Source organism: Saccoglossus kowalevskii, chromosome 2, assembly GCF_978046115.1.
Source record: "Saccoglossus kowalevskii chromosome 2, keSacKowa6.1, whole genome shotgun sequence".
Classification (NCBI taxonomy): domain Eukaryota; kingdom Metazoa; phylum Hemichordata; class Enteropneusta; family Harrimaniidae; genus Saccoglossus; species Saccoglossus kowalevskii.
Window position 1 is genome coordinate 18,016,718 of NC_140642.1, and position 22,054 is coordinate 18,038,771.

Genomic DNA, 22,054 nt, shown 5'->3' on the forward strand with positions numbered 1-22,054 from the left:
TAGTTTTTCGACAAGTTTTAATCCAACCAATTAGAAAGTTCCTCACAATAAAAGTTGTCCGAATAGCACATACACCATTTTCAAGATAGCAAATTGTGGTGACCATGATATATAAAGAAAACTTATTAATGGCAAGTAAAAACCCCCCAAAAAGTCATAAATAAATAATCATAACAATAAATTAAATATGGAAAACAAATTGGAGTCTATACTGACTGATTTTAATCATATTTGGTATAAATATAAAAAATACAATAATCCACTAAATTAGAAATGAAAATATTCACTCTATTTACTATTAAACAACAGGGATGGTAGACATCTAAGAAGTCGGGTTACTATAACAAAAGTAGTGATATTAAAGCTAATCCCATATGTTTACATATCAGTTAGCCTTTTCACCACCAGTTTCCTCTTTTCATCACAAAATAGTCCCACTTATAGTCTGCAATTTCCTCCAAAAGATTCTGACAAAAATAGCCAAGTAAACACTGAAAATTTACTTAAATTTTGTCAGTTGGTTCCAAAATTAGGGTTCATTTCAAGAAATATTAATGAATATAAGAAAAAAGTGCAAACAATCTGCTCGTGAAAAGGTTAAAGTAAACTATACTCAGGCCAGGCAGACGAGTGTCTGTTGATTGGGTTGTTTGTGCGAGAGGAATCAAATTCAAGATTTTAATTTACTGTCATTAAAATGCAATATACCGGTAATTAAAATAATAAATTAATTTATCGTACGGTATCACATATTTATGAAAAAGAAAAATCAATAACTTAAATCTATCGTGTGAATCTGAGTCTATAATTTCAAAAGTGTAATTTGCTGACTGTCTTAGTAGCAACTCGCAGTATGCCATAAATCATGAAGAATTTTTCTGTTTATAATCAATAAACTTTGACCTCCAGTTTGTGTACAGGATGCACAGCTTATAGTTCAGTCACCGACAGTGTGTGTGTGTGAGTGTGCCAACAATGCTTTTAATCCATATACTGTAATTTACACCCCAATGGAATAATAGTCGTAAAAGTAATCGTAAATTACATAACTATGCTAGATTGTCCTTTAATAGACAAACAAATTAGCAACATTACAAATCCTTTCCTTCGAAAGAAAAAGAAGACTTTAATACCAATATTATTCGACAAGGATTTATCTAGGTCAGCCTTTACATTTTTGTAAAATATTCTTTGTGCCATTTAAAATGAATAAAAAATGCTCATAACTTGACGTATCAAAAGTAAAATGTATAACAGATGTCATTTAATTTAAAAAGCATCCGTACTGTTAATACATTTCCTACAGTCTAAGCATGGTTACTAGAAGAAACCGTGACAAACGATCGGTATTTTCATTTTTTTCGAGAACAACGAAACCCCGAGTATCACACAACATTCGCACGGAAGTCAGTGATGCTTATACGTTGACCTTTCTGCTTAATGAGCTATATATCTTCAATATAGTGGACTAGCATAGAAAACGAACGGCGCTTGCAATATAAGCGATGACATCATAGTGGTTGAACATGCATCAGAGTGAAGTCAATGGTAATTAGCATACATGTACCTAATAATAGAGTTTCCTAACTGTTCTTCTTGTAACCATGGTCAAAGCATGAAAGGCATGTACAGTAACAATATCTCAAAAATCAACAGGAACAGTCTCTTTGGTGGCAAAATACCACCCTCAATGTCAGCAATGAATTTTCATTTGTTTTTAATGGTTGTCAGCTATTACGTTTGTTTTGAAAGACGTTTCCGTTGTTCGTCCTGTACTTGTTTGGAATCCTCCCATGGCCTGGGTCCTCTAATATTTACCCACTTATCAAGGTCCTTCTCTTGTATTTTCTGTCAGAATGAATAAAAACGTGCAATTTATTATCTAGAGTCAAATAGTTTAATTTGTTCAATGTAAACCGAAAATACAAATATACGACAGGCAGTATTATCATTACTGAGCTCTGGTATAAATGCGAAAAAGCCATTTTAACAAACTGCTTAACAACATCAGCAATTTCCCCCTAAAAATATTGGTGCTTAATGATTATTGTGGGTAGAATTTTTTTGATAATTATATGAAACAAACCTCTAATTCTTCATCAAGTGTAATTTTCTTCTTTCCTTTTTTCATAGTCGCCTCTAACTCTGGGTCAATCTGAATACACGAATAATTCAACCGTAATTATGTTTGACAAAATACTGAATGACGGTTTAACTGATAAAATAAATGTACTTTGGGTGTTAACGTAGAATACCATAGAAGTACAAATATGATCTTAGTGATAAAAGTACCGATACATACCAAATAATTTTCAATGCATAAAGATGACAGAGGACATGATTACAATATCAACTACTGGTATTTATGAATAAAATAACATTATAAAACTAACTTGCGTTTAAATGCAAATTGAGGCTGAAACATTTTCTGTACTTTACAATAATGTTGTAACTTTGTTTGTTTGATGAATAATACATCCTGGATATTACAAATTAGTAAAGTAAGGTTAGACTCGGGAAAAGTATGATAAATATTATTATATTATTTTTATTTCTATACTATACTATACTCTACACCTGACTCCTAAAGACTAATGTCAAGACATGTACTTCCTTATTTATCCAAACATAATTACTATGCTTTTATTTGCTTGTGTACGAAAAAAATGCAAACTCGTTGAAAAACTGTATTCCATTGTTTTGCTAAATTGGATGTTTTGACAATCTGAGTGTACATTTTTGGAAATTGTTAGACTTGTTGTGAAATTTATTCATCAAGAAACTACTTGGTATGTACAATCATATTTTTAAACTGACATCCCAAATTTCTATTTGCCCCATACCTAATCTGGGAGATGAGAAAGGCCTGTAAAAGTATGTACGGAATGTTAGAATCTGAATACCGGATATAATGTATCTGCAGTGTAAATCATAAAACACAGATGTTAAATATACTGACCTTTTTTATATATCTGGTTTCATATCGAAGAGATGAAAATTCCTTCAATCCAAATGAACCACCGACAATCAGCAACTATAAGAAAAAAGCAATTTTTAGTTTTAATAAAAACATATTCTCCTTTTCCCCCCTCAATACTAATGAATTCAATTTATCATTTATTTCCAGTAGTTGTAAACACATAGATATGCATCAGTGAGTGAAAATACATCTGGGCCTTCAGAATGAGCGACTTAAACTTACTGTGGGTAGACCCATAATTGATTGGAATGGCCTAATCAACCTTGACCTATGTCATTTCCATATTCCATTATTTGAACCCCTCAGCACAGATAGTGGTCGGCTTGTTTGTATTTACTGGTACATGTGTGCCCTGTAAACATTTATCATATTACCAGGGTTAGAATTTAGATTTTGTTACCGTTACCTTAATACAATTTTGGTGGTCCATAGTAAAATATTGGTGGACTCAATCACTGTCTGAGTCATTATCTGACTTATCATGAAATTGTGGTTCATTTACCAGTAGTTCAATACATGCAATAACTTTCTAACAACTTTTTCCATTGCTTTGTACTTGTTGATTTTTCTGATTAGAAACAGTCTGTGTAGTTGCCGGTTTGTCAGTGCTTCTGGTTTCTTCTTTAGAAAACAAACTTGATCAATGTGTTTGTCATACTTTAAATACCCAACAAATAGTTTCACACAGTAAGTCATGATCAATCAAGCACAAATCAGCTTGGATGTCAAACACTTGATAACAACAATTTATTAACTCATAACAACCTACTGAAGGAGGTTAAAGGTTACAACAAAAATTACAGAAAAAAATTAATCAAATTACAATGGCTAATAGTTTAAAGACAACCAGAAACAGACTAAATTGAAGTTAGTAACGGAAATATATAATAAAGTAAAATGAAACACCAACAAAAAAAATGACTCATGAATATGCAAATAATCTATTTCTAGACTGCCCCTGTAATACGGTTACATCATAGACCCTCTGTTGGTTACATAAAATATGCTTCAGGGGGAAACACAAAACAGCTGTAGCCAAACAATTATCAAGCTGCGCTCGTAAATACTTTGCATATGTATATGTATCTGGGTTTTATGTCCCATATGTCTGATGCATATGGTAATACGTTTTACAAACAATGGAGAAGAGCATTGCTCAGTTATGTAAAGCTTAATTAAAAGGGAACCATGGATTGCACCAAGTGCTCATGGGTAATTAACTCTGCCTCTGTCCACTACTGTAAAGGGGGTAATTATTCACTGGGTTTTAATTTAGCTTATTTCGCTGACTGGAAAAATGCGCTAAATTAAAACACAGTGAATATGTAAAATTTAGCATAGAACACATTATCTAAATGACGAAACTGTGAATTTAAAACCCAGTGAAAATTAGTCATTTTACAGTATTAAGTAACTGAATGCTTATCTTTCTTCCCCCCTCCCCCGTCCCGTTAATGCCACAAAACAACAACTGACATAAACGTCCTTTGAACGGATTACAATTTGCTTGTTTAAATATCAAACCAAGTACACGTTAGTCTGTTCGGCCATTTGCGTCAAACACAGATCTAACTCCATAAATCATGATTTGAAACATTGTACGCTCCGTAATATATACATCATCATGATAAAATACGTGGAACTATACTAATTCAAATTGATGATGGCCCACTAGTAAATGAAAAGGATTACTGTATATTATAAGTTGAGGTTACTACACGGTAATTCTCGTTATATACATGTAATAACAAAATCATGAGTAATAAAAAGATGCTGTGACATCACAGGCTTATCATGTAACCTGTTTATAACATTTACCTGGGAAATCAAAATATACAGCCTTGTCTTCCGTGAATCCTAGCATGTTATGTGGTCTAGCGGGTGAACATGGGGTTGACTATACAGTCAAAATCAATTGAGCGGCGAGAAAGATAAGAGCGTTCTGTCAAAAATTTTTTACTCAATTTTAACGTCCCATCTACAGTGTTGTAATTATTACAAAATCAACGTTTCAATATTTGGCGCCATGGAAAAAAAATCAAACAGATCTTATTTTCTTTCGGGCTCTCATTGCACATTTTATTACATATTATATTAAAAGAAACGATATGTATGTATAACTTACATCGTCATGTGCCAATATTACCGATTGTTAGACAAACTGCGTAACGATAATGCTGTTTGTAAACCAACAAGCTTTGTTGATTGAAAAAACATCTAGGGGATTTACATTTTTGTTTACTCAAACTGTGATTGACAGGTATTTTGCATACATTAGCCACCATTTGAAATTCGTGATTTTTACTTGTCGGGGCACGTTTCTACCGAAAACAACAACATTTATATATCAAAAGCCCAATCAGCTGAGCGTAATCGATAGCGTACATATACATGCCCCCGTAGAAATGTATTTGGAATCACAGCTTGATCTCTAATTATCGTAAATGGCAAATTTCCCGGAGCTCCCACCACGATGTGAGCGACTTGGTTTGGACATGGAGGTAATTGTTTGGATTAGTATGTGGCCATCTTGCCCCTATTTATAGCATCAGTTCCCCTTTAAGTAGGTTTGACAAAAATTCAGTGGTCAATGGTCATTTGATGCACGAGCACCACTAATTTGAAACCCTGCATATGATCTATTTTCATATCACTTGATTGGGAGAGGCAAATCGTTTTCAACATTTCTTCTTTTTTGAATATTAATAGAAAGGGTCATGGTGACGGGATGGCAGCCATTTCGTATTTAGTATTTTGTATGAGACTTTGACAGATTGCGAGGAGTTTGGGGAAAAATACAAAATGTCTGCGGATTGTGTTTTTTAATGAGAAACGGTCAAAATCTATTAAAAAAACGGAAACATAACTAGACCAAGACGCAGTCGATTTATGTATAGTATGTAAACTGGAGGTATTTTGTTTGGCTGAAATCAGAGTATTTATTTTGTTTTCTGGCCATTTTCACAGGCCAGTGTTCACCCTCTCCACTTTTACCATTTTGCTCGTAGGGCTGCACCGCTGCGTAAGGGTCCGGCTGTATACCGACGATGTGTATAGACGAAGAAAATACCTCCCCGGACCCAAAACGCCGCGAAACCACGGCTATGATTCCCGATGCATTGCAAATGTAGATCTCGTGGGGCCGAATGATCAGCGGAACTTGAAGCCAACCTACAGGACTGCACTCAAGGCTAGTTTTAGGTGAGTTGGTAGCTGTGGAATCATAGCCCTATGTTGCCGACCGCATTATTTACGTGACAGATTCTGGCCGGCCCATATGTTCGACATACAACAACAACAAAAATAAAAACAAGACGTCCGAATGAAATTGTTAGGGCAAAATTCGATTATATGTCGCAACAAAGAGCTACGGAACCGCAGCTAGTGAGTTGGTAGACTGTCGACAGTCGTTGGTTTTGATGACCTAATATCCGTGCACTGTGCCTCACTATGTCAGGGTCCCCACGTTCTGTGCGTCAGACTGCGTGGTTGGCTGCAGAAAAATAACATGAAATTCATCACTTACCAACATAGGAAGTCCATGTCGGAGAAATTTATTCTTGGTGATAGCTTCTGCGTATTTTCGTATCGTGCTAGCTATGGGCGCAGCCATTTTGGATTCCGTTGTTGTGAGCATGCTCAGTTCAATCAATTACTAGTAAAATGGCTGCGCACGTAAGGCTGCTCGCTCGCGTGCCGACTACATTGTCAAAAGGTAACGTGTTTCTATTTGTAAATAATTCTTTTTAATCTGCCTAGCGATCTAGACACGAGGTTTTACATTATTTATTTTTACCGGTGTTTGGTGTTAAAACAGCTGTATTTGGTACACAAATTGATTCATAATTCTAATGAGGGCGCTCTAATATTTGCTTCAAATATACCAGTAATACCTGTGTTGGGATCACAGTCAGCTGGCGCACACGTGATAATAAAATAAATACGATATTTACTTTATGGGGGCCGCCATCTTGAATGCAGCATAAAACTAAATAAGAGACAAGTTGTGAAACGCGTTTTTCAGATTCCTACAAATCAGGACAAAAATACCAATCTTTTACAGAAATACGATACATTGGGATAATATTAAGTCAACCGATAACAAAATTCGGCCGAATTCGGCGTTTTTGTTTAGAAAAAATCCCTTGCATATGAACACCTAATTACACAAAGAACATAGAACACTTTCCTGGGGTATTTGAAACGGAAATTGTCATCTGACTGTAATACCGTCGCTGATTGGTTGCTGAGCTGGAACACTGTCACGGTGGCTGAAATGACAATTTTTGTCCAAGTCTGATGATAATGATGTTATTGATAATTAATGTTATTGATAATTATCAGAGAAAAACAAAGACTGGGAAGGCTGGGAAGTTTATTGTAGGAAGTCTAACTTAGACGAACTGCTTTTATGGATAAAGCCAAAACAGCAAAACAAGTTTTCCCCCTCCCACATATGCCTGGAACAATCTTTTTAACATAACATACAAAAAGTGTATGTAAATACACATGTATTTCAAATATAGAGAGCTTCTTGTGTACTGTTTCTAGTGATTCTATAGAATCACTGCTTCAGTAAGGTGTTTCCAGCACATAATTTTGTCATCCTCGAGAATGCAGTTAAAAGTTTCAAAGATGCATCATCAAATTACAAATGTTTTGGTTACCGTGGTTACCGTATTCAATCTACACTGAACGCTATCACAGTGATTGCGTATTGGGTTATTTGTCAGTACAGAAGTGATGTGCTGAGGTGACGTTGGGATATATACATTTACTGTCATCCTTGGCATTATACAAAATGCCAGGAGGCACAATGTTGATATTCATTGTCACTATAATTTTTTATTAGTACTGTCTGTTACTACAGCAAGGTCGCCTATTTATAAAACAACTGAAAAAGCCTCAAATTATTATTCATAGCTGCTTACTCACATTCACAGGAATCTTTAATAATAAATATAATTTCTGTAATAGATAGGAGGAGCAATTTGAATTGATGAACATTTCTCTATTTCAACTGTAGTAGCGCAACTAACATTGGCCACTTTCTTATCATCAGGGGCGGAGTTACGTCACATGACGTGACGTTCCACGTTGCTAAGACGTGCACCACTGTATCATGTATTTCTATGGGCTCTGCGCGAGCTGCTGTGAACGCCGGTCGAAGAGCCGGTGAAAACAGCTAAATTAGAGAAAACAACTGAAACTCAACTTTGAAGTGATCCGGAACAACCAAATTCATATATGTTGCAAACGTAGGGGTTATCTTGTTTACACTGTTCAGAGAAGTCTCAACAACCCTCCCAAAGTATCGTTTTCTCAGAGTTTTCGGCCTTTCTTTTCACCGTGATGGTTGCCAGGCAGTGAAAATGCCTGGATGTCTGCCCCGAGAATAAGATACCTCAAGGTATTATTGTGAAGGCAGTGATCATGCATGAGCTGAAACATTTACCTTGAAAAATACGATGATGATACGAGAAACACATCTATTCCTTCATAATGGTATCAAAATTGTTCTCCCAGTATTGACTACATTGTTTTTCATTGCCAAATAGTGATCTGTGTCGCCACTTGGCAAATAATGAGTGGATAACATTATGAGAAATGACAATATTTTACAATATAATGCATCAAAAAGTTATTTAATAAACCATAAGTAGGTGATGACATGTTTTTAAATAACCACCATTCTTGGAAAATTATTCGGTTTGAAATTCCTCAAAAAATTGATATAATTTAGGGTAGTCAAATCTAAAAATAATTTGGTATTTGAAACAGACACAGCCTGATTGTAACAATAAACATTCCTTTCATGTTTCAACCAGGGAAACATTTGTTTCCAAAATCCTAAAACATGAGTTCTTTTTGAGGACACAACACAATTATAGTTGGTGTCATACTCTTACAGATAACAATCCAGATATTTTGTTTTGATTTGATTTGATTATTTTAATTTTTTTTATTGCAGACATCGGTATAGTTGCCCGACTTTCTCAACTTCACCTCACACATAGATATGTATCTGAGCCAAGCAGTACAGTATATGGTGTGGTTACACCAATGTTTGTACAATGTAGACATTCAAGTTTTTTTAATACATGTAAGTTACAATTCTCACTTTCTAGGTTTTTGTTTATTTGAAATGTGATTAAATTAAAAAAAAAAAACAGTTTTACTTCTTGTGTTAGCATCAAGAATCACTACCGATTGCCTTAAATTTAAACCCCTTTATTTAGCAGTGAGAATTACAAAATTTGTTGTTAAGATCATTGTTTTGAGTTTCCGGTTCTCTTTAACCCTAAAGACAAATTTTGTTAGCATTTATTAAATGTTTTATTATAAAAATATAGAAATTTTTCATATTTTTCCCAAAAATTTGATAAAGACCTTGTAATCAATAGAAAAATTATGTTTATTCAGATAAATAAAAAGTAACAAAAAAATGTGTTCAAAGTGTTACGCAAAATTGTTGATTTCTTTTCAGCCGAATGCCACATTTCTTCTGCCACAATTTGTATATGTTTTACTATTATTTGTTAATGGTCTTAATTTGATTACAGATTATGATAAAAAATATAAAAAAAAAAAATGGTGGTTATTTTGTGACTTTGTTGACTTGGCACTCAAAGGATCAAAGTGTTGACACAAAAGTTGCTTAGATTATGTCATTTCACTTTCTGTCGTTAATCTTTCTCTCATGCAGTGACAGGTGACCAACTTTGGAAAAGTGTGATGGCGGACTCGGGTAAAGCTAGTAAAAAAGGCAGAGGTAAAAGAGGAAAGAAAGGAGCTAGAAAAAATTTGAACCGAGGACAATATCTCGGTGATGGTAAATATGTTAAACATCAAATTTTCTTATTTATGGGTTTTTGTACAGTACAGTGTTAAGGTCTTTGAAACAATTAACAAGCTCTAACTGTCTCATGCATTCATTGTGTTTTCCTCACGATATAACAATGCTCTTCTATGTTGCTTGACCTTTTAAGTAGCTAATTTGCATATTGAGCGGATTCTCAACAAATATAATACTGTGGAATACTTTATTTTCGCTTGGAATTTATTTTCGCTATTTTCGCTGGAGGGATGATTCCGTGAAAATAAAATCCAGTAAATATACTTTTTTTCCTATATTTCACATTAAACTCATCAAAAATCAGTAAAAATAAATTCCATACAAAACGCCCAAAAAGCCTTTTCAGCGAAAATTAATTCCAGCGAAAATAAAGTATTCCACAGTACATACCCCCGGTAGGTACCTTTGAGTAATATGCAAACATGATTAGTTTTGGGCCGTGTCTGTGCATATTAATAAGGACGTAATTTGCGCAAAAACAGGAATTTAACTTTCTTTTGTGCAACTCATTGGCTGGTTCCTGGACTTCACTTCAGGCTGTTTGAAAAGTGTCAGCCATTTTGGTTTTGATAGGCTAACAAGGTGCCATAAATGTGTGGAAATACATCAAAAATTGTTGTCTATGGAATTGATTGATAGTTTTAGAAAAATGATTGTGTTTTATTATATTTTGAGCTATTTAATGGTTGATTTGCATTCAATCAACACTCTGCATTCTGAAAGACACTTCCCTTTTATCTGTGCTCCTAATTGGACCTGGCCACTGACAATCTGCGCATCTAAACGGCACTCTGATCGACGTTTCAAGTAAAATTTTTGTGCGGATTTGCACTTCAATAATTGGCATATCTCTATGTATTGTAGCTGACCCTGGTCCCTTTCAGCCCCAGCTAATACAGGATGTTATGACCCTGGTTTTAGACTGGTTTTAGATCCTGGTATATAGATAATACTTAAGGTGTTCATACAAAGTACATGTGAAATGTACAATGTAGTCTTAAAACAAGGACTTAAAGATTGACCTTTGTGTGTTCAGTTCAGTTCAGCCAGACTTGTAGCTTCAACATTTCTTGACTGATCACCTTCAGACTTCAAATACACAGCATATATCGTATTATACATATGCACATCCGTTCATTTCATGGTCTGATGATGGCCGAACAGCCGCCATTTTAATGTTAAAAATGAATCAAAATCCAAACCCAGATCTTGATCATGTATAGTTTGATTTTATTCAAACATGCTACAAACATTGAACATTATGGCACATTGATGATAGTCATTTGATTTTCAGATCCGATTCAAAATGGCCGTCTAGGGATCATTTTGTTTTAATGAGTCTGGTTCTGGTGATGTATCGCAGACATGCCTTGACCGATTATGTTCAAAGCCTATATATACATTATACATATGTAGGTATATTTGTTTGACCATCAGATTCAAGATTGCGATCAAGCATTTCCTTGGAATCTACGTCTTTAAACGAATTGGAGTGTTTTTTCTGTGTATTTTCAGAAATAACACTTTATTAATCGTATTGAGTTTCCTACTGAGCCTTCAGTCAGCTCACATTCATGACATACAAATATTATTTTTCAGTCAATTTATTTTTACTGTATTGTAACCTCGTTGGTTATGTTTCTCAAGATTGAGTTAGTTTGTTTACTGCTTACTCCATTGTTCTGCCTTCAGTTAGTTCCCCACAAAGTATATATAAGGTGGATTAAATCTAGTCCGAAATAATTGAACATCAATTGTACTTCTGTATTAATTATATTCAAAGTAATTTAGATATTTTAGTACAAAAACAAAATCCTTGCCTCAGAAAAAAAATGCTGCATTTAGACATGAATAAAATCATAAAAACATGCAATATAAGAGAAGAAAAGTAATTTCAATCCAAATTAGATGAAGCAAACAATGAAAAAAATGAAAAGAAAATTTATATTCATCAGGAAAATTATTTAGATATAGACTTAGTTGCATTTTCTAATTGTACAGACCAGATTAGTCATGACATTATATATTTAGCTCCACTGTCGACTTTGTCGAGCGGAGCTTATCATATGAGTGATTGTCCGTCGTCGTCCGTGTCAATGTTTTACTTTTTCGACTTCTTCTTGAAAACTACAAGCCTGAATGCTTTGATACTTGGTGTATATGTACCTTGGGTAGACCTCTCTCAGATTTGTTCATTTCATAATGTTATCTTCAATTCTCTAATTTTGGTGAATGTTTTTGTCATTTTTGGTAAAAAGTGATATTTTCGACTTCTTGTTAAAAACCGTAAGTCCAATTACTTTGATATTACATATATAGATACTAAATGTGACCCTCTCTCAGATTTGTTCATTTTGTAATGATATCTTTAATTCTCTAATTTTGGTGAATATTTAGTCATTTTTGGTAAAAAGTGATATTTTCAACTTCTTGTTGAAAACGGCAAGTCCAATTGCTTTGATATTACATATATAGGTACTAAATGTGGACCTCTCTCAGATTTGTTCATTTTGTAATGATATCTTTAATTCTCTGATGTTGGTGAATATTTTTGTCATTTTTGGTAAAAAGTGATATTTTCGACTTCTTGTTGAAAACCGCAAGTCCAATTACTTTGATATTACATATATAGGTACTACATGTGGACCTCTCTCAGATTTGTTCATTTCGTGATGATATCTTAAATTTTCTAATTTTGGTGAATATTTCTGTCATTTTTGGTAAAAACTGATATTTTCGACTTCTTGTTAAAAAACGCAAGTCCAATTGCTTTGATATTATATATATAGGTACTACATGTGGACCACTTACAGATTTGTTCATTTCATGATGGTATCTTCAATTCTCTAATTTTGCTTAATATTTTTGTCATTTTTGGTAAAAAGTGATACTTTCGACTTCTTGTTGAAAACCGCAAGTCCGATTGTTTTTATATTACATATATAGGTACTACATGTAGACCTCTTTCAGATTTGTTAATTTTGTGGTGATATCTTCAATTATCTAATTTTTATGATTATTTTTGTCATTTTTGGTGAAAAGTGATATTCTTGAATTCTTGTTGAAAACAGGAAGTCCCATTGCTTTGATACTATACATATTGTTCATTTTCTAATGATATCTTCTGTTCTTTTATTGAAATATGCATTGCTAACAGCGGAGCTATCTCAGCTGACTGGCTGCTTGTTTATAAATTGCTTTGAAATCTCAGTATGTAGCCGCGAAAGATACTCCCTCACAAAGAGATATGCTAATTTTATGTCCCCCAAAATGTGTGGTCAATTTTCCCCCCTCACAGACAAATATTCTGCCTCAATATGACAAATGATCCCCTCTCAAACAAATATTTTGCCCCCTCTATGTGATATGAATTGTACCCCCTTACAGATATTCTGTCCTCAATATGTACTATGAATAAAAAAATAACTACTGTTAGGGAACTGATCATTACCACCCAGCCGGTTTCCTGTGAGTTTGACTCGGTTTACCGTACCGGTCGTTGCTTTACCGTACCGGTCATTGCTTTACCGTACCGACCGTTGCGTTACCGTACCGGCCGGTGCTTTACTGTACCGGCTGGACAATTACCGTACTGATAGGACCAATACCGACTATTTATCACCTTCGATTAATGAATGCATGGTAAACAAAGCCCCGGTTACTGATCGGCGCCCTGCCGGTAACCGTGAGTCATGCATAAATTAATTGGGCATTTTGCAAACAATAAGAATTTTTTTTTACCTATTGAAAGTGAATAATTTGAAAAGGACATGACTTGTACAACAGAGTGTTACGTCCCAGTCGACTAGAGGACTCGATGGGTTAATTATTTGTTTATATTTGTCAGTAGCTCACACATTGGAAAGAAAGTCGGACAACCGTCGAAATACAAATAAATAAATTAAATAAAAAAGTTTTTCTGAAATTCTTCGCATGTGTTTTTTTCAATATATGTGTGTTATTCACATATTCATGATCGCCTGTAACGCTATAAAACGACAGTCCTACATCGTAGCTTACCCACGACGTTGAATAAAACGTCTCAACCTGTCGCATGAATTCGATGATACTTGCATATAATGTGTCAGCGTGACTCGCTTGGCCGAGGTCACATGTATTTAAATTCGGGCTTGGGCGTTCGAAAATCTGTTTTGATACTTTGTTGACAATAACACGCGCAACGCGTGCACGTAGTCCAGATAAAATTCAAGTGCGTAAAACGGAATTTGACCTTGCTCTAGGTCAACATTTTTCCATTGCATTTCGACCTCATTTTGTGATTTTGCTTATGGAATTGACCAAACATATTTACACACCCCCTCCAACAATCCCCAATGTAACTTTATTATAACAAAACAGAGTGTGCTAGTGTGCCGGTATATCTCTTTTTGGAACATGTGATTGGCCCTGAAAAGGGCTGTTTGGTTTGGGGCAGAATACGATTTAGACTGGAAAGGTCGGGACTTTTTTTTGTTTTACAAAAAAAAAATATAATTACAGCTAATACAAAGTCAGCTTGGACATTCAGTTGTGAGACGTAACAAAATAAACGGTGCCAGTGATAGATTTTGCGAATGAAAGAACAAACTAAACGCAATCAAAGGCGCCGACCACTCGCGTTGGAAATAAACTAATAAAATGCGTTGCGACGAGAAATCTCGTCTGCATCTATCATTCACGCAAACGCACACACATGCTATTTTCGTATGTTGAATACGTTGGCAACGTCGTCAAATATTTAGCCCAATCACTGAATAAAAAAACATCCAAGCACACGTGCACTGGCGCCAGATAAAGTGAAAAAATGAAAACAAAATTACGTCTGCACTGTGCATTTGTAACAATAACCAAAACCATTAGGTTACATGCCAAAACTACCGACTCAGGATTCATCATACACAAATATAGCCACTTTCATGGAACTGTTATTTTTGTAATCCACTTTGTCGGCTCAGTTGATTTGGGAGCACTGATCCCAATTTAAAAAAAATAAAAATATTGTATAAAATAAAGACGCAGTTCCGTCTGTAGTCATATCCAACAGCTCACATGGACGTACTGGGAGCTCCATGGTCTCACAAAAATCATGTGTAGCATTATCACGCGCAACTTGAATGTAAATATTATGCAATAATAATGGTAAAGTTTAATCTCTGACAAATAAAAAGACGCAACAAATTGCCCTGGTGGTGTATTTGACCTCGAAAGCTACCGCATAGCAAACATGAACAAAATGATTTATAAACAGACTATAACTACAAACTAAACAAATTCTACTCAAATTAATTCTACAGTTTTGTTTTCTCTGGCGATCCTGTGCATAAAACTGAAATTTAAACAGGTCGGCATTTTACCGGTAAACCGGAAAATCAATGCATAAATTAACTTGTCAGAAGTGTGAATTGCCTTCTGCCAGTACGGTAACGGCCTTGCCGGTACGGCTAATGACCTTCGGGTACGGTAAAGAACCGGCCTGAACGGTGAAGAACCGGCCGGTACGGTAAAGCAGCGGCCGGTACGGTAAAGAAACGCATGCCGCAGGAGACTCACAGGAAATCGGCTTGGTGGTAATGATCAGTTCCCTTAAGCCAACAGAAAATGTTGGCACGTAAATTATAATTATAGACAAATGTTTTTATAAAATAATAACATTAATCAACGAGATTATGTAGACTGCTTTCCCACTGCTGTTTCAATCTTAAATCTTGCTTGTATTCATATTTAATTGTGACAATGCATATGTAACAAAGGGGAAGGTCACCAGAGTTTAACTATGTTTTACTATTAAACCAATTGGGACTTGTTGTATGTACGGTAGTTTTGATGATTTAACACTCAGTTTTACACAAAGCCGCAGAGGTTTGTTCATTCACTGACCGTTGCCTTTGTACTATTAAAGTTTGATTGACAGCTGTGTACATTTCAGTTTCGGTCATAGTTCAAATGTCTGCATATTTGTGGTTTATGGGAATTTGTTTCCATGGTTAGTTGCAAGAATGTAACAATGTACAGCAGTTTATGTGGCCAGGTAGCCTAGACATCAAGAAAGACAAAATAATAGTTTTACTGGATCAGTAAATAAATAATTAAACTGCATTGTGTTTCTGAGTGCATGTATTGATGTTGTGTTTCCCTGCTTGGTGATTTAGTTTTGTGTCATTCAAAATACCTATAAAAAGCCAGCAAGTTGAATGATTAACTTTGTAACTTTGTTAATGCTAAATTGCAAACAATGTTTGTAATGTATCATTTTTAGTGTATTACACAAAGAATACAATTTACAGAAAGAAGATGGTGTCAACAAATTCAGTATGAGTAAGTGTGTGGTATTGAGTTTATCAGCGTCTGCAAGTGTTCAGTGTAAATGAACAATGAATAGTGCACACAATCCTTTGAACTTTCAATACACATATATCTTTTTGTGGAAAGAGTGCATATACCTGTCTATTTTTGACTAATGGGGAAATTTAAAATGTAGTAGGTTTCTTTGTTAACCCTTTTGAGTGCCCAAGTCAATATTTGTCACCATTCACAATATAAAAACTCACATAATTATTTCATAACATAAATTTTGGTTAAGACTTGTAACCAATAACAGATTATGTTGATCTGGTTTAAAATTATCAAAAACAAATTTAGAAAACCCATAAAAACATTTAAAATATAACACTGGAATTTTGCTGGAAATTAAATTGACATTTGGAAATGTTGAGGCGTATGCATATTTTTCATGTCACTGAAGCAAATGACACTGAATTGATAAAAACTCTTTTTGGGTCAGTCGCCTTGTTCCCGCACAAAGATATCCTTGGTAAAATATGCTATGAAAGTTGTGATATGCACACTTTAATTAATAATACAAATGATAAAAATTCAACTATTGCAAACATCTAGTTTTTTTATCACTCGCAAAGGCCTTATTTTAATTGAAGCTCTCTGAGAACAGATTTAAAAATGAGGGACAGATAGTAATTGAAGTGTTGATCAGAGTGGTGCTAAACAGAAAGTGATGATCATAGCACTGATAAACAAAGTGCTGATCAGATAGGAGCTCAGATTTTACTAGTAATTGAAGTGTTGATCAGAGTGGTGCTAAACAGAAAGTGCTGATCATAGCGCTGATAAACAAAGTGCTGATCAGAGTGCTGATCATAGCCCTGATAAACAAAGTGCTGATCAGAGCCCTGATAAACATAGGGCTGATCAGAGCCCTGATAAACAAAGTGCTGATCTGAGCACTGATAAACAAAGTGCTGATCAGAGCCCTGATAAACAAAGTGCTGATTAGAGCCCTGATAAACAAAGTGCTGATCAGAGCGCTGATAAACAAAGTGCTGATCAGAGCGCTGATAAACAAAGTGCTGATCAGAGCGCTGATAAACAAAGTGCTGATCAGAGCCCTGATAAACAAAGTGCTGATCAGAGTGCTGATAAACAAAGTGCTGATCAGAGCGCTGATAAACAAAGTGCTGATCAGAGCGCTGATAAACAAAGTGCTGATCAGAGCGCTGATAAACAAAGTGCTAATCAGAGCCCTGATAAACAAAGTGCTGATCAGAGCCCTGATAAACAAAGTGCTGATCAGAGCCCTTATAAACAAAGTGCTGATCAGAGCCCTGATAAACAAAGTGCTGATCAGAGCGCTGATAAACAAAGTGCTGATCAGAGCGCTGATAAACAAAGTGCTGATCAGAGCGCTGATAAACAAAGTGCTGATCAGAGCCCTGATAAACAAAGTGCTGATCAGAGTGCTGATAAACAAAGTGCTGATCAGAGCGCTGATAAACAAAGTGCTGATCAGAGCACTGATAAACAAAGTGCTGATCAGAGCCCTGATAAACAAAGTGCTGATCAGAGCCCTGATAAACAAAGTGCTAATCAGAGCGCTAATAAACAAAGTGCTGATCAGAGCACTGATAAAGTGCTAATCAGAGCCCTTATAAACAAAGTGCTGATCAGAGCCCTGATAAACAAAGTGCTGATCAGAGTGCTGATAAACAAAGTGCTGATCAGAGTGCTGATAAACAAAGTGCTGATCAGAGCCCTGATAAACAAAGTGCTGATCAGAGCGCTGATAAACAAAGTGCTGATCAGAGCGCTGATAAACAAAGTGCTGATCAGAGCGCTGATAAACAAAGTGCTGATCAGAGCCCTGATAAACAAAGTGCTGATCAGAGTGCTGATAAACAAAGTGCTGATCAGAGCCCTGATAAACAAAGTGCTGATCAGAGCGCTGATAAACAAAGTGCTGATCAGAGCGCTGATAAACAAAGTGCTGATCAGAGCGCTGATAAACAAAGTGCTGATCAGAGCCCTGATAAACAAAGTGCTGATCAGAGCCCTGATAAACAAAGTGCTGATCAGAGTGCTGATAAACAAAGTGCTGATCAGAGCCCTGATAAACAAAGTGCTGATCAGAGCGCTGATAAACAAAGTGCTGATCAGAGCGCTGATAAACAAAGTGCTGATCAGAGCGCTGATAAACAAAGTGCTGATCAGAGCCCTGATAAACAAAGTGCTGATCAGAGCGCTGATAAACAAAGTGCTGATCAGAGCACTGATAAACAAAGTGCTGATCAGAGCCCTGATAAACAAAGTGCTGATCAGAGCCCTGATAAACAAAGTGCTAATCAGAGCGCTAATAAACAAAGTGCTGATCAGAGCACTGATAAAGTGCTAATCAGAGCCCTTATAAACAAAGTGCTGATCAGAGCCCTGATAAACAAAGTGCTGATCAGAGTGCTGATAAACAAAGTGCTGATCAGAGTGCTGATAAACAAAGTGCTGATCAGAGTGCTGATAAACAAAGTGCTGATCAGAGCGCTGATAAACAAAGTGCTGATCAGAGCGCTGATAAACAAAGTGCTGATCAGAGCCCTGATAAACAAAGTGCTGATCAGAGCCCTGATAAACAAAGTGCTAATCAGAGGCTAATAAACAAAGTGCTGATCAGAGCACTGATAAAGTGCTAATCAGAGCCCTTATAAACAAAGTGCTGATCAGAGCATTGATAAACAAAGTGCTGATCAGAGCCCTGATAAACAAAGTGCTGATCAGAGCACTGATAAACAAAGTGCTGATCAGAGCCCTGATAAACAAAGTGCTGATCAGAGCACTGATAAACAAAGTGCTGATCAGAGCCCTGATAAACAAAGTGCTGATCAGAGCGCTGATAAACAAAGTGCTGATCAGAGCGCTGATAAACAAAGTGCTGATCAGAGTGCTGATAAACAAAGTGCTGATCAGAGCGCTGATAAACAAAGTGCTGATCAGAGCCCTGATAAACAAAGTGCTGATCAGAGCCCTGATAAACAAAGTGCTGATCAGAGCCCTGATAAACAAAGTGCTGATCAGAGCCCTGATAAACAAAGTGCTGATTAGAGCACTGATAAACAAAGTGCTGATCAGAGTGCTGATAAACAAAGTGCTGATCAGAGCGCTGATAAACAAAGTGCTGATCAGAGCCCTGATAAACAAAGTGCTGATCAGAGCCCTGATAAACAAAGTGCTGATCAGAGCCCTGATAAACAAAGTGCTGATCAGAGCCCTGATAAACAAAGTGCTGATCAGAGTGCTGATAAACAAAGTGCTGATCAGAGCCCTGATAAACAAAGTGCTGATCAGAGCACTGATAAAAAAGTGCTGATCAGAGCCCTGATAAACAAAGTGCTGATCAGAGCCCTGATAAACAAAGTGCTGATCAGAGCCCTGATAAACAAAGTGCTGATCAGAGCCCTGATAAACAAAGTGCTGATCAGAGTGCTGATAAACAAAGTGCTGATCAGAGCCCTGATAAACAAAGTGCTGATCAGAGTGCTGATAAACAAAGTGCTGATCAGAGCGCTGATAAACAAAGTGCTGATAGAAGCGCTGATAAACAAAGTGCTGATCAGAGCCCTGATAAACAAAGTGCTGATCAGAGCCCTGATAAACAAAGTGCTGATCAGAGTGCTGATAAACAAAGTGCTGATCAGAGCGCTGATAAACAAAGTGCTGATCAGAGTGCTGATAAACAAAGTGCTGATCAGAGTGCTGATAAACAAAGTGCTGATCAGAGCCCTGATAAACAAAGTGCTGATCAGAGTGCTGATAAACAAAGTGCTGATCAGAGTGCTGATAAACAAAGTGCTGATCAGAGCGCTGATAAACAAAGTGCTGATCAGAGCGCTGATAAACAAAGTGCTGATCAGAGCCCTGATAAACAAAGTGCTGATCAGAGCCCTGATAAACAAAGTGCTGATCAGAGCACTGATAAACAAAGTGCTGATCAGAGCCCTGATAAACAAAGTGCTGATCAGAGTGCTGATAAACATAGTGCTGATCAGAGCCCTGATAAACAAAGTGCTGATCAGAGCCCTGATAAACAAAGTGCTGATCAGAGCCCTGATAAACAAAGTGCTGATCAGAGTGCTGATAAACAAAGTGCTGATCAGAGCCCTGATAAACAAAGTGCTGATCAGAGCCCTGATAAACAAAGTGCTGATCAGAGTGCTGATAAACAAAGTGCTGATCAGAGCCCTGATAAACAAAGTGCTGATCAGAGCCCTGATAAACAAAGTGCTTATCAGAGTGCTGATAATTAAAGTGCTTATCAGAGCCCTGATTTAAAATTATAGATTGTCAGTGGCCAAGACCAGATTGCTGTCAAGTCCTGATTGCAGATAAAATGGAAGCACAAATCGCAGCATGGGTCAAAACGCTGATAGAAGTGCAAATGAACCATTACATACCTGGTATTTCTTGATAGTTTGCAATCAATAGGTATAATACATGTATTCAAAGGAAACTTGGATGAAAAAACATTACAAAAATAATGTTATACTGTTTTCAAAAAGCCTATTTGCTGAAATCTCTAGTTTGATTTGTTTTGTCTTAAATACTTTCACATCCAGTGGGGTTATTTGGCATCTTTTTCACCTGACAAGGGGATGCTGCGCTTGGCTCATTATATCATTGAATAGTGGATGGCTCATCTCAATACATCAATCCTGAGTTAGAAATTATGCAGCAGCAATCGACAGTATTAGTTGTGTCAAATCCTAGATTTAAAATGAACTGAATTTTTCTTTTTTAAGGTAAGATAAGCATGGAATGGCCCGGACTAAACGCCCCCGTGGTGAAGGATAATGCCCCAGCAACTATACGACGCAAAGCTGCAGACCCAAACAAAGAAGCTGAACTTCTTAGGCTTCGAGAAAGTTGGGACAAAAAGAAGAAACGTTCCAGTGGACTGCATGAACGTGGTTGGACATCTGTTAGTTGGGGAGGACGTTCTGTTGGACCACCTGACCCAGTACCAGGATGTAAGTACTATGATCTGTCTGTCACATGATCAGCTTCATCTATGTCACTTGACAATCTCTATCTTTGTCACGTCTTGACCAGCGCCCTCATTTCCCATCAATCCAGCTGTATTACATGACCAGCTCCATCATTTTGTCACATGACCAGCTCCATGTTTGTCACATGACCAGCTCCATGTTTGTCACATGACCAGCTCCATCTTTGTGTCATATGACCAGCTCCATCTTTGTGTCATATGACCAGCTCCATCTTTGTGTCACATGACCAGCTCCATGTTTGTCACATGACCAGCTCCATCTTTGTGTCATATGACCAGCTCCATCTTTGTGTCACATGACCAGCTCCATGTTTGTCACATGACCAGCTCCATCTTTGTGTCATATGACCAGCTTCATCTTTGTGTCATATGACCAGCTTCATCTTTGTGTCACATGACCAGCTTCATCTTTGTGTCATATGACCAGCTTCATCTTTGTGTCATATGACCAGCTTCATCTTTGTGTCATATGACCAGCTTCATCTTTGTGTCATATGACCAGCTTCATCTTTGTGTCATATGACCAGCTTCATCTTTGTGTCATATGACCAGCTCCATCTTTGTGTCATATGACCAGCTCCATGTTTGTCACCTGACCAGGTTTATCTATGTGTCACATTATCAACTCAACAGCTTTGCTTTCATTAGCTCACAGTATATGTTTAGTTTTTATCACTGGCCAACTCTGTACACAACACATTGTACTGCTGATATTGAACGGTTGACATCAAACAGTCCCGATCTGGAAGATTATTCGATTCCTCACTTGTCATTGAACTTGTTAACGTACATGTAACATGTTTTCAGAACCTGAATGTCAGTTAAAGAGTCTCTTCTTTTCAGAGTTCATGACATTGAACTACCATTTACTCATTCA

General features: G+C 36.4%; 2 protein-coding genes across 3 annotated transcripts in view; one reads left to right on the plus strand and one right to left on the minus strand.

Annotated features, from left to right (window-relative positions):
* Positions 1-6,645, minus strand: LOC100368974 (cytochrome c oxidase assembly protein COX16 homolog, mitochondrial-like). Of its 2 annotated transcripts, XM_085492531.1 has the most exons (5): positions 6,507-6,645; positions 3,203-3,332; positions 2,960-3,034; positions 2,087-2,155; positions 1-1,848 (listed from the first exon to the last, which is right to left on the minus strand). In XM_085492531.1, the coding sequence occupies exons 2-5, from the start codon at positions 3,215-3,217 to the stop codon at positions 1,735-1,737; spliced, it is 273 nt and encodes a 90-aa protein (XP_085348657.1). In that variant the 5' UTR covers positions 3,218-3,332; positions 6,507-6,645; the 3' UTR covers positions 1-1,734. The 2 variants fall into 2 exon arrangements, with proteins under 2 accessions (XP_085348657.1, XP_002731450.2); XM_002731404.4 differs by lacking the exon at positions 3,203-3,332.
* Positions 6,602-22,054, plus strand: part of LOC100369119 (small ribosomal subunit protein uS5m-like) — a 25,136-nt gene continuing 9,683 nt past the window's right edge. The window contains exons 1-4 of the mRNA XM_002731405.4: positions 6,602-6,695; positions 8,952-9,083; positions 9,687-9,812; positions 20,912-21,139. Coding sequence (XP_002731451.1) covers positions 6,644-6,695; positions 8,952-9,083; positions 9,687-9,812; positions 20,912-21,139 — 538 coding nt within the window. The 5' untranslated portion in view covers positions 6,602-6,643. The remainder of the gene's footprint in view (positions 6,696-8,951; positions 9,084-9,686; positions 9,813-20,911; positions 21,140-22,054) is intronic.